Source organism: Raphanus sativus, chromosome 2, assembly GCF_000801105.2.
Source record: "Raphanus sativus cultivar WK10039 chromosome 2, ASM80110v3, whole genome shotgun sequence".
In the NCBI taxonomy this organism is placed as follows: Eukaryota; Viridiplantae; Streptophyta; class Magnoliopsida; order Brassicales; family Brassicaceae; genus Raphanus; species Raphanus sativus.
The window spans coordinates 7,256,316-7,270,516 of record NC_079512.1 but is presented as its reverse complement, the minus strand read 5'-3'; the positions used below and the strand labels follow the sequence as shown (position 1 = coordinate 7,270,516).

Genomic DNA, 14,201 nt, shown 5'->3' with positions numbered 1-14,201 from the left:
CATCTTTACTAGGAAGCGAAGATAGTATCTTCAACAGCAACTCATCTGGAAGTTCACAAATTAAATCTCTCTTTTGAATTTTATCATCCATTGTTTTGACAATAGCCAGATTATCAAAATCAAAGAAGAAACCCTAAATCCAATTAGTGAAAGAACTAACCTTATCACAGATTCACGACTCTACTCTCTCTATCGGTATAATTGTGTTTGTTTTTATAGAGTTGAATTCACATTGTAAAATCCTATTAGGAATATGTTTTTCAGTTTTTCCCTTTTCCATTCTTAATGGAGAAAACAAAAAGGAAAAGAAAAAACAGATTTATGTTCTTGGTTTACATATATCAACCCATAGAAAAATAGAATAGAAATTATTGTCAATAAATTTTGCACTTGAAAACTGAAAACGATATTTATTTTAAAACAAAAACTTTACTCTAGAACGACAAATAATTCAAAACGGAGAGAGTACTTAATATTCAATGATAAAGTAGATTAAAGTATTGATAATAAAACCTATCAAACTAAGCTATCGCATCGGGTACTAAATATACTTATGATCAGAACCATAGAAAGACAATAAGCTAAGGTTGAAGACATGTAAATTTTAAAAGAAATCTGAGAAGAAAATGATAGATGCTTAAGAATCATCTGAATGATGTAATCATTAAATTCGTGAAATTTGTTGGAAAACGAAGTCATTGCTGTCATGTTGACCCTCAATCTTTTTTACCTGTTGCAAACAAAAATACATAATACTAGAACTAGCCTTGTTTTTATTATTTTTGAGTGACAACTGCAACAACTTTCATGAACTTGGAAGCCCTGCCTAGAACTAGCCTTGTTTTTATTATTTTTGCCAAGGCAACCTCTAGAAATATCTAAAACTTATTGTATCTTTACAATCATGCATCATTTAATATGAAAATTCACATTTTGGCAAAAAAAAATACATAATAAATATGAACATATGGGATTAAACCTCTGTTTATGTAATAACTTTGTAATGTAATTTGCTTGATAAAAAAAAATCAAGAAAGGTCTCGCGCAGTTCAAGAACAGATTTTCCTTCCTTGTACTTCGGCTCATAACATGGGCAGTCACCTTGAAACATAGAAACACAAAACCAAGTCATAACATAGATTAGTATTATGTCTACTAACTAAACTAAATAAAGTTTTGTCTTATGTATTTCGACTTATAAACTACGATAGAAACTATTGGGTTTCATCACAACATATAAACGTTTATTTGATCTTGGTAAAACTACGATAGAAACTATTGGGCTTCATCAAAACATATAAACGTTTCTTTGATCTTGGTAAGTAATTTTTTTTTTTTGCTAAAAATGTAAATATCATTGCTTGAATGAAGGTTTGGTGCAAGATTATTGAACCAGAATCTGTTTGCAAAGCTGTTCTGTTCTTAAGGGATGCAAAAAAGTTTTAAAGAAACCCCAAAGAAACTAAATTTTAAATCCAATTCAAACCAGGGAAGGTGAGCCTTGAACTTAATATGATTGTTCATTTTGCTTATTTGATTGATTTATACTTCCAAATATGCTTTTGATTGATTCTTTGTGTTTGATGTAATAAGCTATCTTGCATTGATCAAAGAAATACACTAGAACATCCATCAAGGACTTGCACACTCGAAAAAATGAAGAACCCATCTTGGTAAGTAGAACTCTAAAGTGTCTATATGATTCAAGGACCTAAGAGTCTCTTCATTAGGTATATTTAGTTTACTCATACATTCCTCTGTTCATACTAACAATCTAATATTTTTTGAAAGCTGCATTTGTGTCCGTGGAGGACCAGAAGAAGCATGTCTATGCATCTAAAAATTATGTTTGATTTATCATGTTAATGCCTTTGTGTTGATCGACACAAATGTTGCTAAGACTTGCAGACAAAGATATAGTGATAACAGAGGAATTTTCAATCACTGTAAAAGCTCAAGTCAACGTATATAATTTATATAATGCCTTTGTGTTGATCGACAGAAATGTTGCCAAGACTCGGAGACAAAGATATAGACTTGATAACGAGAAATTTTCAATCACTGTAAAAGCTCAATTCAACATATACAATTTATAGAATCTAACACAGTAATCATTAGCCTACTATGCAGAGTTGTGAAGATGTCATTTCACATGTTTACAATGGTCTGTGAGGGTTAAGTGTATAACACAAAACAGAACCATTCAAGAAAAAAGGAATCTACGACCACATTCTGCAGGAGTCTCTCTCATATACGTTGATCTAGAAGTGACTTTATAAGAAACAAGATACTTTATAATACACAGAAGCACCAAACTAATTTAGAATAATAACCTTTCTCTAAGCAACATACAGATAACAACACAGTTTAGTATGATCAATGAGAGTAGGAGGAGCATAACACAAAAACAGAGAACATTCAAAATTCAATGAAACTACTCACACAATCTGTAGGAGTTTCGCCTGTTTGATCTACAAGAGACTCTAAAATATATAAAAGCACCAAACTAAAGATATAAAAGCACCGTTTAGAGTTATTTATCACTGAGGGCTAAGATCATAACACAAAATAGAAACATTCATAAAGATTCAAACATAACTACTACGCACAACAACATGATGTAATCTCTCACTTATGTTGATCTATCAGAGAATCTAAGATACATAGATTTCATAAAATGAGAGATCATATAATACATACAAGCACCAAAAATATAAGATTCTAACATGTTTAGACTGACAAATGAGGGTTAAACGCATGACCCAAATAAAAAACATTCAAGATTCAAAGAAACTACTAGCACAGTTTGCAGGAATTTCTCACCTACGTTTCTCTACCAGAGACTTTAAGATACATCAACTTTTATAAAATTAAAAGACCTTCTCATACGTACAAGCACCAAATTAAGAATAGAGATTAAACACTGAAACACAATGTAATGTTCCAATATTAAAAAAGAATCTACTTGCTCATCAGTGGATTTGTTAGCAGTCAGTGTATAGAATCTCATGGATGCTAAATCAGTGAGAGAAACGTTGTCGAGCTAGCTTAATAAAACATATATAATCTTAAAATGGGGCGTAATAATATAATTTTGTAAGAGAAAAAAGTGAAGGTAAACATATACCTGAACAAGCGTCAATGAGGATATGAACAGTTTGTGAAGCCCATACCTAAACAAATATAACTAGTTCACTTCATGTATGTTTCTCCTAAACGGTGCTTAAGTACCTGCTGTAGCAGGAGCTGGCTCGGCTGCACCCTTCTGTTGATATGCATCTCCACTACAAGGATTCTAGACTTCATATGTGTCGTCCATGTTGCAACCTTCAACACTGGATACCAGAAATTAATGAATATGTGATTCAAGAGATAAGTAAAGAAAAATAGGTTTGAAAGTTACCTTTGATAACTGAAGCTTTAAGAGTCTGACAGCTAAAAGAACATGACTCGGTTTCACCTGGAAAGAAAAAAAAAGTTCAGAGATTGAGAAAATTGATAACTTGTGGTAAAAAAAGAAAGAAACGGTTGATGATTCTTTAAAGCCATTATGACGATCTCATAGCCTTTGTCTATAACTTTTTTTTCAAAGCCGTGGGTAGAAATCTGATGATGTATTCAAAAACAGTCTTTGCCTGAAGACCTTTTTTGCAAGCCGTGGGTACAAATCTGATGATGTATTCAAAAACAGATTCAGTCATTTGCAAGCCGTGGGTACTATGTTATGAATACAGTCTCTATCTAAAGACTTTTTTACAATCACATTTTCTGTCTAAACAGTTGTCTTTTTTAAGCGAGTGGTAGTTTTACAATGTCTTTATCAAAAGACTTTCTTGCAAGCCATGGGTACTAATGTGATGAATAGTCTCTGTCTAAAGACTTTCTTACAATCACATTCTCTGTCTAAACAGTTGTCTTTAAGCCGTTGGTAGTTTTACAAACTCTGTCTAAAAGCTTGTTCATAAGCCGTGGGTACTAACGTACGTGATGAAGACATTTTCATTCACAAACTCTGTCTTTTAATAAGCCGTTGGTACTAAATTTTCTCACACTTCACATCCTCAAGTATCCTTTGCTCATAGAGCTGTGGTTAAGCAATGGACCTGGGGTTTAGATTTAGAGTCTTTGTCTGAAGACTTCTCTCAAACCGTACAATACCAACGGGACTCGGGACATTACTTTTCATGACTTGTGGTCGTTATTTTCCATCCAACAAGTTCACGCAACGGGACTCGGGACACTTAGTTTTCATGATTTGTGGTCTTTATTTTCCATCCAACAAGTACAAAACCAACTCATAGCCTTTGTCTTACGACTATTTTGTTAGCTGATGGTCGTTTATACATCCATCAATTTTCATAGCTATAGACATAGCCATTTTCTGTCTAAAGACATTTCTTTTAAGCCAATGGTTGTTTTGTTAAAGCCGTGGGTACGAAGGTGACTTGTGGTCGTTATTTTCCATCCAACAAGTTCACACAACGGGACTCGGGACAATTAGTTTTCATGGCTCGTGGTCGTTATTTTCCATCCAACAAGTACAAAACCAACTCATAGCCTTTGTCTTAAGACTATTTTGTAAGCTGATGGTCGTTTATCCATCCATCAAGTTTCATAGCTATAGAAATAGCCATTTTCTGTCTAAAGAACTCTTTTTTTTTTCTTAAGCCGATGGTTGTATTTTGTAAAGCCGTGGGTACTACTAAAGTGTGTGTTATTTTCCATCCAACAAGTACAAAACCAACTCTCATAGCCTTTGTCTTAAGACTATTTCGTAAGCTGATGGTCGTTTATCCATCCATCAATTTTCATAGCTATAGACATAGCCGTTTTCTGTCTAAAAAACTCTTTTTTCTAAGCCAATGGTTGTGTTTTGTAAAGCCGTGGGTATTACTAAGGTGTGTGTTATTATTTTCCATCCAACAAGTACAAAACCAACTCTCATAGCCTTTGTCTTAAGACTATTTTGTAAGCTGATGGTCGTTTATCCATCCATCAAGTTTTATAGCTATAGAAATAGCTGTTTTCTGTCTAAAGGACTCTTTTTTTTTCTTAAGCCGATGGTTGTGTTTTGTAAAGCCGTGGGTACTACTAAGGTGTGTGTTATTTTCCATCCAACAAGTACAAAACCAACTCATAGCCTTTGTCTTAAGACTATTTTGTAAGCTGATGGTCGTTTATCCATCCATCAATTTTCATAACTACAGAAATAGCTGTTTTCTGTCTAAAGAACTCTTTTTTTAAGCCGATGGTTGTGTTTTGTAAAGCCGTGGGTACTACTAAGGTTGTGTTTTACTTTCCATCCCCAAACATCTCTTAAGACATTCATGCACTACCAACCAACAGTTTCTAAGAAGATGGATTTAATTAAATTTCCTTTGGGACTAAGCTTTCACTGCAACAGGGACTCGGGACAATGTTCCCAAAAATAAGAATCTGGCAGAAACACTATTAGATAAGTGTCTGCCTATGATCTTTTTGGAGTTTAATTGATAAAACTAAAAAAAACAAAAACATAAAAGACATAAAAGAAGTCAAAGAACTTATTTGTTTTATGTTGCTACTTCTTAAGCCGTACGTTCAACTCGAAGATTCACACTTGTCTTCAATCTGTCAATGATGATTTCTCCACATTCTGTAAAACAAAAACAGAGAGATCTGTAATTCTCCTCTTGTGCAAAGAATATATAAGCAATCGCCACAAGAAAGAACATATATGTATATAAGCAATTTCAAGTCAAAGATATAGAAGATAATAACATCCATAACATAGCATCAAGTGGCCCAAATCTAAAGCAAGATCAAGTTCTAAGTTATCATGTCAATTGCTACAGTCATCTCAACGCAAACTTGTCAGATCGCATAGAAAAACAAAAACAATTTGCGTAGACAGAGACGAGACGTTACCTTCAACGATTGTTCCACTCCGATTCAAGCGCTTTCCAGGATCGCTACAACAACAATAAAAAAAAAAGAATGGTGTGGTTAAGGAAACATGAAACCCTAAAACAAAAATCGTGAAAACCCAATCGATCGCACCAAGCCCTAATTAAGATATAAATGAAACCCAGCGAAATCAATTCACCGATCAAGAGAAATCGAGGAAGAGCTTACTGTTTTTAAGAATATCGTGAACTTCTCTGGTTGTAAAAATCTTTGACAGAAGAGTTTATCGCCAGAAATTTCGAGAACGAGATTTTTTATTCGGAGAAAGCCCTAAAGAAATGAGGAAACATTGCCTCAGATATATGCTTTGACCTATGTATAATCGCAACCGATATGTACCGCAACGGATACATTTTCAATCGGACGGTGAGTTTTTGTCCACGTGTCATGGTTCCAATCACACGATTTCACTTCCTCCCCAAGGTTTTTTTTAACACAAAAACGCTTAACAGAGTACTATATTCTTATTAGATCCATGTGTATAATTTTATTTTTGATTTAAATTAGCATTTTAAAATTTAGATGTGATAATAAATGTTATTTTCATTTTTATTATATTTTTAAATACTTGGATTTTTTTATTTGTAAATAAGAGTTGAAACTTTATTTTGTGATGTCAAACATATTCAATGTTTAGATACGTATATTATTCAATACGAACTCCAAAGACTCTTGTGATAGTTTCTAACATGTACTATATCGCAAGATCTTAAATTTTAATTTTTAATAATATTATACTCATTCCATTTCTGAAAGTAAGATTTTTAGGATTTTATCTTTGTTCTACAAAGATAGATTTTCTATATTTTTAAGGTATTTTTGTATACTTTCAAAGATCATTAATTGTGAATATTTGAACTGATTAGATTTTATTGGTTGATAGTTATTGGAAATTGTATAAAAAGATAAATAGTAAACTAAAATTATAAGTATTTATTATAGTCTTAATAAACGTGAAAACTCTAGAAAATCTTATTTTTGTAGGAAAGGAGTGAGTATTTTTATTTGTGTTAGGAATTGCATTAGGGTAAGTCAGATCGTTGATCCAAATCTATAGGAGATAAAAAAAAACCAGAACACAGTAAGAAGAGAGTCTGCTGTGATAAAAGGAACAGATGTCAAGCGTGTGGATGTCCTATAAGCGAACTCATTTTGTTGAATCTATCTAGTCAGAAGAAAATCGATCAGGATTTTGCTAAGACATTCCGACGTAATCTCGACAAAAATGTATGTAGGAAAATGCCTCCCTTGTCTTTGGAAACTATCCGCTTAAAACTGAAGGTTCTCCGTTTTGTCAGCCAGAAGTTATATCTTCTCTCTTCTGTCCAGAACCTGCATACATCCACAATTTCACCATCAAAAAAAAGGGACAAACCAATCTAACGCATGAGAGATACTATGACAAGAGTCTCAGAATTTGTTTACACGAACAACTGATCTTATTCCAGTTTGCTTAACCTTTTCCAACACCAAAAACTTGATTATGTTGAAAATTACTTGCAGATACTCTGTTTTAGACTGTATTGGACTCAAAATTAAAGCAAATACAATCACAAATTCATAACTCCTAGTGCAAAGCGACAGATGATAATATGAATCATCACTATAGCACGATTGTTTCCTTTTCTTAAAAGCAGGGGGAGTTCAGGCTATATTGATCCTATTTAATATAACTTTTACACTTCCTCAGTGAATACTTAACCAGTTTATAGACTCATTGGTACTTTGATGAACTAAAAGACAGGCATTCAAAATAGGACATCCCCCAATACCATTTTTAGTAAAAAAACAAAATAAAGAGGGTCAGTCCAAGATTTATTAGCTGCATGCAACTTCATAATTCCTAACAGACTCAGAACATCACAGATTTCAACATCGATTGGTGTAACGAGATATAGCAGAGTAATCAGCACACATTATACCTTGCAAGATGTAGACTAAAGAATAAATGGTATGATGAGATTTATATTTCGTTTTTTTCAATGATTTTCAAGTTGGACAGCGAAAGTTGCGATGATTATTCGGTTTTATTGTAGACATGGAAACACAAGAAAACATTTAACATCCACACAAAAGAAAAGAAAGAAGGTTGCATTACATCACAAGTTAAAAGCACAAAAGAGCATATGTCTTGTCCTCATCTCTCTTACTTTGTAGTCTCCTTCTCCTTCCTCTCCTCCTCAGCCAAGCGAACGAAGAGAGACATGTTACCTAAAACAAACAAACAGACGAATGAATGAATGAACGAATGAAAGGCGTTTAAAGTTGATAAAATAAAATCAAGAACCAAATGTGTTCAAAAAAAAAGAATCAAGAACCAAATTAACTTACTTTCGGGAGAGAAGTCAATCATGATCGGTTGGTGTGGCAAAACCTCGGTAACTACAATGTTGAATCCTCCCACAGAACGTCCACTAAGTTCGAGCACCTTCTCCACATCGTCTTCCCCAATGACATAAACATAAGCTCTGTAAATAATCAAACAAGTCATTAATTATCAACTGATAACTTATTTAAAATATGAAAAAATCACACAAGCCACAAACCTTTTGATACCATCATCAGTGTTCCACAAACCTTTTAAGGTAACTTGGCGAGAAAGAAACAAGAATACCATATTTTATTTTATTTAATATTTATAAAAGTACATATATTACGGGGAAAATCAATCTCTTCTTGAGGTTTCTACGTGTTTAAGGGCCGGAGATTTGATGAAGCGTCGAGAACATCATAGATAAGAGGAGAATGTGAAGGTTTCTTTAGTTTACGTTTCTCACACGAAGGATCTTCACCGGAATCTGGTAATATATATTTCGGATCTTTACAGGGATATTGCGAGAATTCAACTAGGTGGTCACAGTTTCTTCTTGAAATAAATGTTGTAAAAAGTATATAGAATATCATTACAAACAAAAATTTGGGTTAATTTTGTAATGTCAGCATTTTTTAATTTAGGTTGAATTATATCGATTTTTCATATCAGATGTTTAAATCAATAAATAAAAAAGCAATAGAGAAAAGAAAGGTAATTAAGATTACCTTATATCAGCTACCAAACTCAGACAGCATGATTGTCTAGGATAGCGAATCCCGACCACAGATCATTCACTTCAGGGAAGATCTGGGAACAGAGGCAACAGTTTGATCAGAACTCTCCTCTGTAATCAACCTCCCGCGAAATCACTCGCGCCAGAGGGAGAAGCGAAACTTATTTTCCTTCTCTCGGGTCTGTACCAATATCTTGCTCGAACCCTGGTGGGACTCTCTCTTCATGCCGAGTCTCTACCATGTATACTGGGTCCGAATTGGTGTTCTACCTCTTGATTTAATTCTATTTTAACTTAATATAAACCAGGTTCTCAATCCAACACCGGTTCGCTAAGTAGTTTCACAAAACCATAAAAACGATTACTCTCGTATGTGTGTACCGACATGCTGGTCCATGAACAAGAAACCACATCAAACCTCAAGAGTCAATCGCCAATCTGTTTTAAGCTCCATACATGTGCGTCGCAGAAACTGAAACTCTGTGCGGTAATATCAAAGACGTGCTCACAAGTCTTCTGTTGAGCTTCCAAAGTGTCTTGATATCAACAGATATGTGATGAAGTATAGTTCAATGGTTGAAACTATGATGAAGCACCTGAACAAGGAAGAAGAAGACAACACTAAATAATTTTGAAGAACTGGAGGTGGAGTACATGAGTGGCTGGCTGACAAATACAAGTGTTTTGGTTGTGTGATGATTGTGACCAACAAGGAAGGGTCTAAATTCTGCAGAGAGTGTTTGTTGTGTGATGATGATACTAAATAAATAGGACTTGATCAAATCCTCACCCTTGCCGTGTAAGGAAGATGAACCACCTACAAGACTGAACCAGTCTGGCGCAGGCTCTTAATTAAGGTCATGCAGAAAACATTTTACCATTAATGTGATCATTCTTTAAGTAATTTTTTTCATTTTGTTGATATATAAGATAGAGAACCATAGAAGAAGAAGAAGAAGAAATAAGACATAACATTCCGAGTTATTATTTTACAGGGAAGGGAAGGCTAAGGAAAAAGGAAGGTTAGATATTACATCGCATCAAAAGGTAATTAATTTACCACATTCATTTGTTATCATTCTTCTCTAAATTTAATATTAGACACATCATTCCAAGTTATTACCAGCTGAAGCGCTTACTCAAACACAAACGTGCAAGAATCTCTGGCCACACATTCCAATTCCTTCAACATCCCCTGCTTCTCTGCCGATTCTGAGTAAAAAGCTGCCTTCTTTAGATGACTCCCATTGGCTAGAATGTACTTTGCAGCTTCTCTCTCTGTCTCTGTGCCCTTGTATTGTCTCCACTCCAAGATCTCAAGATGAGATGATAAACATTCAGGAACAGAACTTGGTTGGTTCCATGAAACCATCCCGTCGTGCTGGGCACAGTGCTCCTGATACTATAGGATAGAGATAACATACATTCTGTTAGTGACTTTTATACAATAAAAGTGGAGACACAATACAAAAAAAAAGGAAAACCACATACCAAATTGAGCTTAAGAACTCTAAGCCTCGGTGCATCATTGAGTATAAGGGTAAGTAGATTCCACCACTCTGAAGAGCATGAACACAGCTCTAGGTGTTCAAGAGAGAGGAAGGAAATACCGTCAGGAGGATACGCAGTCTGCAATCAAAGCAGAACACAGGGAAGAGAGAGTTAGATATTTTACCAAAAATTAAAAAGACAACAATTTTTTTTTTCTTGTATACCTGAGAACACAGAGAAAGATACTGAGTCGAAGCAAGAGATCCAAGATACGGTTCAGGTTGGGACTCACAAACAACACTAACACTCGCCTTAACCAGCTCAGGCATATCTTCAAACCGTAAATAATTACTAAACCGATCCTTAATACTGAACCATCTCAACAACGGTGTCCTAATAACAAACCCATGAACACCTTCAGGGCGAGACTCTCCAACAGAGTTATCAACACACAAACTCCTCAACGTAGGCACATCGATAGTGAACACCACCACATTAGTAAACGAGCTTCTCCCCACCACCAAATCTTCAAGAACAGGACATCTGCTCAAAAGCGTCTCCACAGACTCGTCGCTCGAGAATCTAACCGACAAAAGGTGGAGACTTTTGAGGCAAACAAAGCGAGCATCGAGCGGAGGATCCTCCAAGCTCACCTTCTCGAGTATAACCGTCTCGAGGTTCGAGTGAATAAACAAGCTTTTGGGGAACTCAAAGGAGCCGCAAACCATTTCGACTCTGAGCTTTCGTAGAGATCGAGCGACCGCGATGTTGACCAGATAGTTGATGTATTTGTTCGTAGAGTAGGGGTTGATCTTGAGATCCAAGCTCTCTAGGTTTAAGAGCTTGGTGATGAACAGTGCGAATCCCCAGTACACTCTACCTACTGTGTCACCGTCGTACCTGAATGCGTTCAGCTCTTTCCATAGAGATATCCATCGTTTTGATAAGACGCTCGTGGCTACGGCGTCTTTAGTAGGAAGAAGATTCAGTATCTTCAACAGCAATTCATCTGGAAACTCACTCATTGATCGAATCTCCTTCTTCTCCATTGGCTTCTCCATTGGCTTTTCAGTTGGAGCCCTAGATTTTTTGAGCGAAATGGTAAAGTGCTTTTTTAGAATTGTTAAGTTTAAACATGTGTGCCGTTTTGTATTACATGTGTGCTGGTTTTTTAAAGGGAAAACGGCATAGAGAACTTAATCTAATAGACAGACGGCGCAGCGTTAGTTTTTTTTTTTGGTATTGTCGTTTTGTTTCTTTAAGATGGAAAGTGTCAGCGTTTCGTTTCGTTTCTTTAAGCGACAACAAAACGACAATACCAACAAAAAACTATCTCTATGTCTATCGTTCAAATGGTTTATTCATCAAAAATGTCAAAATATAAAGTTAGATTTATATAAATGTTATTTAATTGATATATATATATATATATATTACAAAACTAGTATTATTGTTAAATATTTTTCTGTGATTTGAATTTATATTAATCAAAGTAACATTTAACAAGAACACTCGTGAGAAATCTCGCTCATTATATATGCTAGTCTTTAAACCTTCATCACATGCACACCACAACACAAATCTCTTCATCAAGAAAATCACTCTTGTTATATACTTTTTGTTTTCAACTTTATATTTTATAAAAAAAATTCAGATAACAACACAACATACATATAGGAATTATATTTATATTTTAAAATATTTTTAGATTTTGGATAAATCTTATTATTATTAATTTTAATCAATTATATAATTAAATAAATTAATTTTCGTTTTTATTTTTAGCTTAATATTCTCTTTTCAATTATATAAAATTAAAAAAAATTATTTGATTAATATTTAGTTATATAATTTATGTTTTCAACTTTATATTTTTAAAACAAATTCAGATAACAACACAACATACGTATAGGAATTATATTATTATTTTAATATATTTTTAGATTTTGGATAAATCTTACTATTATTAATTTTAATCAATTATCTAATTAAATAAATTAATTTTCGTTTTTATTGTTAGATTAGTTATATATTTTATTCATTAAGGGTAATATCGATATTAACCACTCTAACTTGTAACGTGGAAGCTCCGTTACGAAAAATTACTTCGCAAATAATAGTATAGAAGATATATATATTACAAAAAATAGCATTGTTGTTAAATATTTTTGGGTCAATTTGATGAATATTCATAGCAGCCCGATTAATGAAGAATATAGCCATGGCACTGTTGATGGGACAATTTCGATCCACTTTTTCCCCTTCGTTCCCTGGCCGCGCGTTAAGCGTGAGGTAAGTGGCGACTCTTAAAACCCATGTGCTCTATTGTTTTATACCAAACCTATTGTTTTAGCCTGTCCAATCTCTAACATAACACTAATTAATTTCTAATTTGAAAAGAAACTCTTCCCGCTCAGTTCTATACTGGAGTCATTTATTGTATGGTTATTAAAAGTCACTGTCCTTATCTTCTCTAATTAAACACAGAGAGAATAAACAAGAAGAATGTCTGAAGAAGAAGACAGCAGCGAAGTTAAAGCATATACTGCCCACAGCGAGGTAGTTATCTTCATCTTTACACTACATCTCGTCATAAATGTTGATCATAAAAGCATCAACAATAAATGAAGAACACTTGAGTCTATAAAGGGAAACCGCGTAGAACATGAGAAATACCTTTCCATTGATATGTATAGAAAGGAATATTTAATAACGATATTAGCTCAGCCGTTTTGTTGTTTCTGGAGTAGCTGTTACTCGATTGTGTAGAATATATAGTTACTCTGAGAAATATGAATAAAAAGGTTAGATCTGAGTTTCATGGGGAAGTCGAACAATAAGAGATTAATTTTTTTAAAAATAGTTAAAAATTGATCCATTAATTGCAGATGACAGAACAAGACTATGTTCGTATACTCAAAGGAACCTGGGTACGTGAGGCTACTGGAACATGGGTGTTCGATTCGGAGAACGAGCAAGAGATAAAGTATGTTAGACTCAAATCCGGGCTTGAATACGAGGAAATGGTGGACCTCGTGAAGGAGAGACTTCGTATCGAGTCGCACTACGTCACAATAAAACTGTCATACCAATACCCTTCGTGGATGCTGATAGACGACGGAGATGGGTCAACACCACAGTTCATATCAGACGACCACGAGGTAGAGGTCTTTGTGCAAATGAGGCGCCAAATAGAGGAGGTCAACCTCTTTGTTACAATTGCTCAAATCCTCGATGGTGTAACGACAGCACCGCCGAAGCCACATGCAAAAGATGTGGAAGCGGAGGATGAGTGGATGGAGTTTGCTATTTCCGAAACGCCTTTAACGCGTCCCACACTGACGAACGCTGTGGGAGGAAGTTTTAGAGCTGTTGTGCACGAGACTATACCATCGCGAGCAAATGGAATAGTAATAAGGGAGAACCAGCCTACTATCAGGCTTAGAAGTCCACCCCCGTGCGAAGGAAATCGTGGAAAAGGAAAGGCGATAATGAGGGAAGATGACAGTGAAAGCCAGATTGGTCATCGTTTCGGCGGGAATGGAGGTACGCCTTATGCGCCATTTGCTGAGGCTGGCGAACCAAGTAAGGGAGTTAAAAGGAGGTTGTTCTCCTCTGAAGGTATTGAAGATGACGTTGATATGGTTGCTGAACCCTCAGAAGCTACATCTGTGCAAGCTCCAATTCCTGTTACAGAAGCAGCACTCGTTGAGGCGG

General features: G+C 34.8%; 1 protein-coding gene and 1 long non-coding RNA gene across 3 annotated transcripts; both read right to left on the bottom strand.

The window, feature by feature from the left end:
* Positions 1 to 823: 823 nt before the first annotated feature.
* On the bottom strand, positions 824 to 6,240 carry LOC108822963 (uncharacterized). 2 transcript variants are annotated; one of them, XR_001944993.2, is made up of 5 exons: positions 6,115 to 6,240; positions 5,908 to 5,951; positions 5,579 to 5,635; positions 3,404 to 3,460; positions 824 to 3,335 (listed from the first exon to the last, which is right to left on the bottom strand). It is a non-coding gene; the product is annotated as an uncharacterized LOC108822963 (long non-coding RNA). The 2 variants fall into 2 exon arrangements; XR_008939824.1 differs by lacking the exons at positions 5,579 to 5,635; positions 5,908 to 5,951; positions 6,115 to 6,240 and having other exon boundaries at positions 3,404 to 5,572.
* A 3,758-nt stretch (positions 6,241 to 9,998) lies between these two features.
* On the bottom strand, positions 9,999 to 11,545 carry LOC108838416 (putative FBD-associated F-box protein At1g50980). The gene is made up of 5 exons (XM_057004034.1): positions 11,365 to 11,545; positions 11,052 to 11,313; positions 10,709 to 10,991; positions 10,485 to 10,622; positions 9,999 to 10,395 (listed from the first exon to the last, which is right to left on the bottom strand). The coding sequence occupies exons 1-5, from the start codon at positions 11,543 to 11,545 to the stop codon at positions 10,129 to 10,131; spliced, it is 1,131 nt and encodes a 376-aa protein (XP_056860014.1). The 3' UTR covers positions 9,999 to 10,128.
* Between the last annotated feature and the right edge of the window lie 2,656 nt (positions 11,546 to 14,201).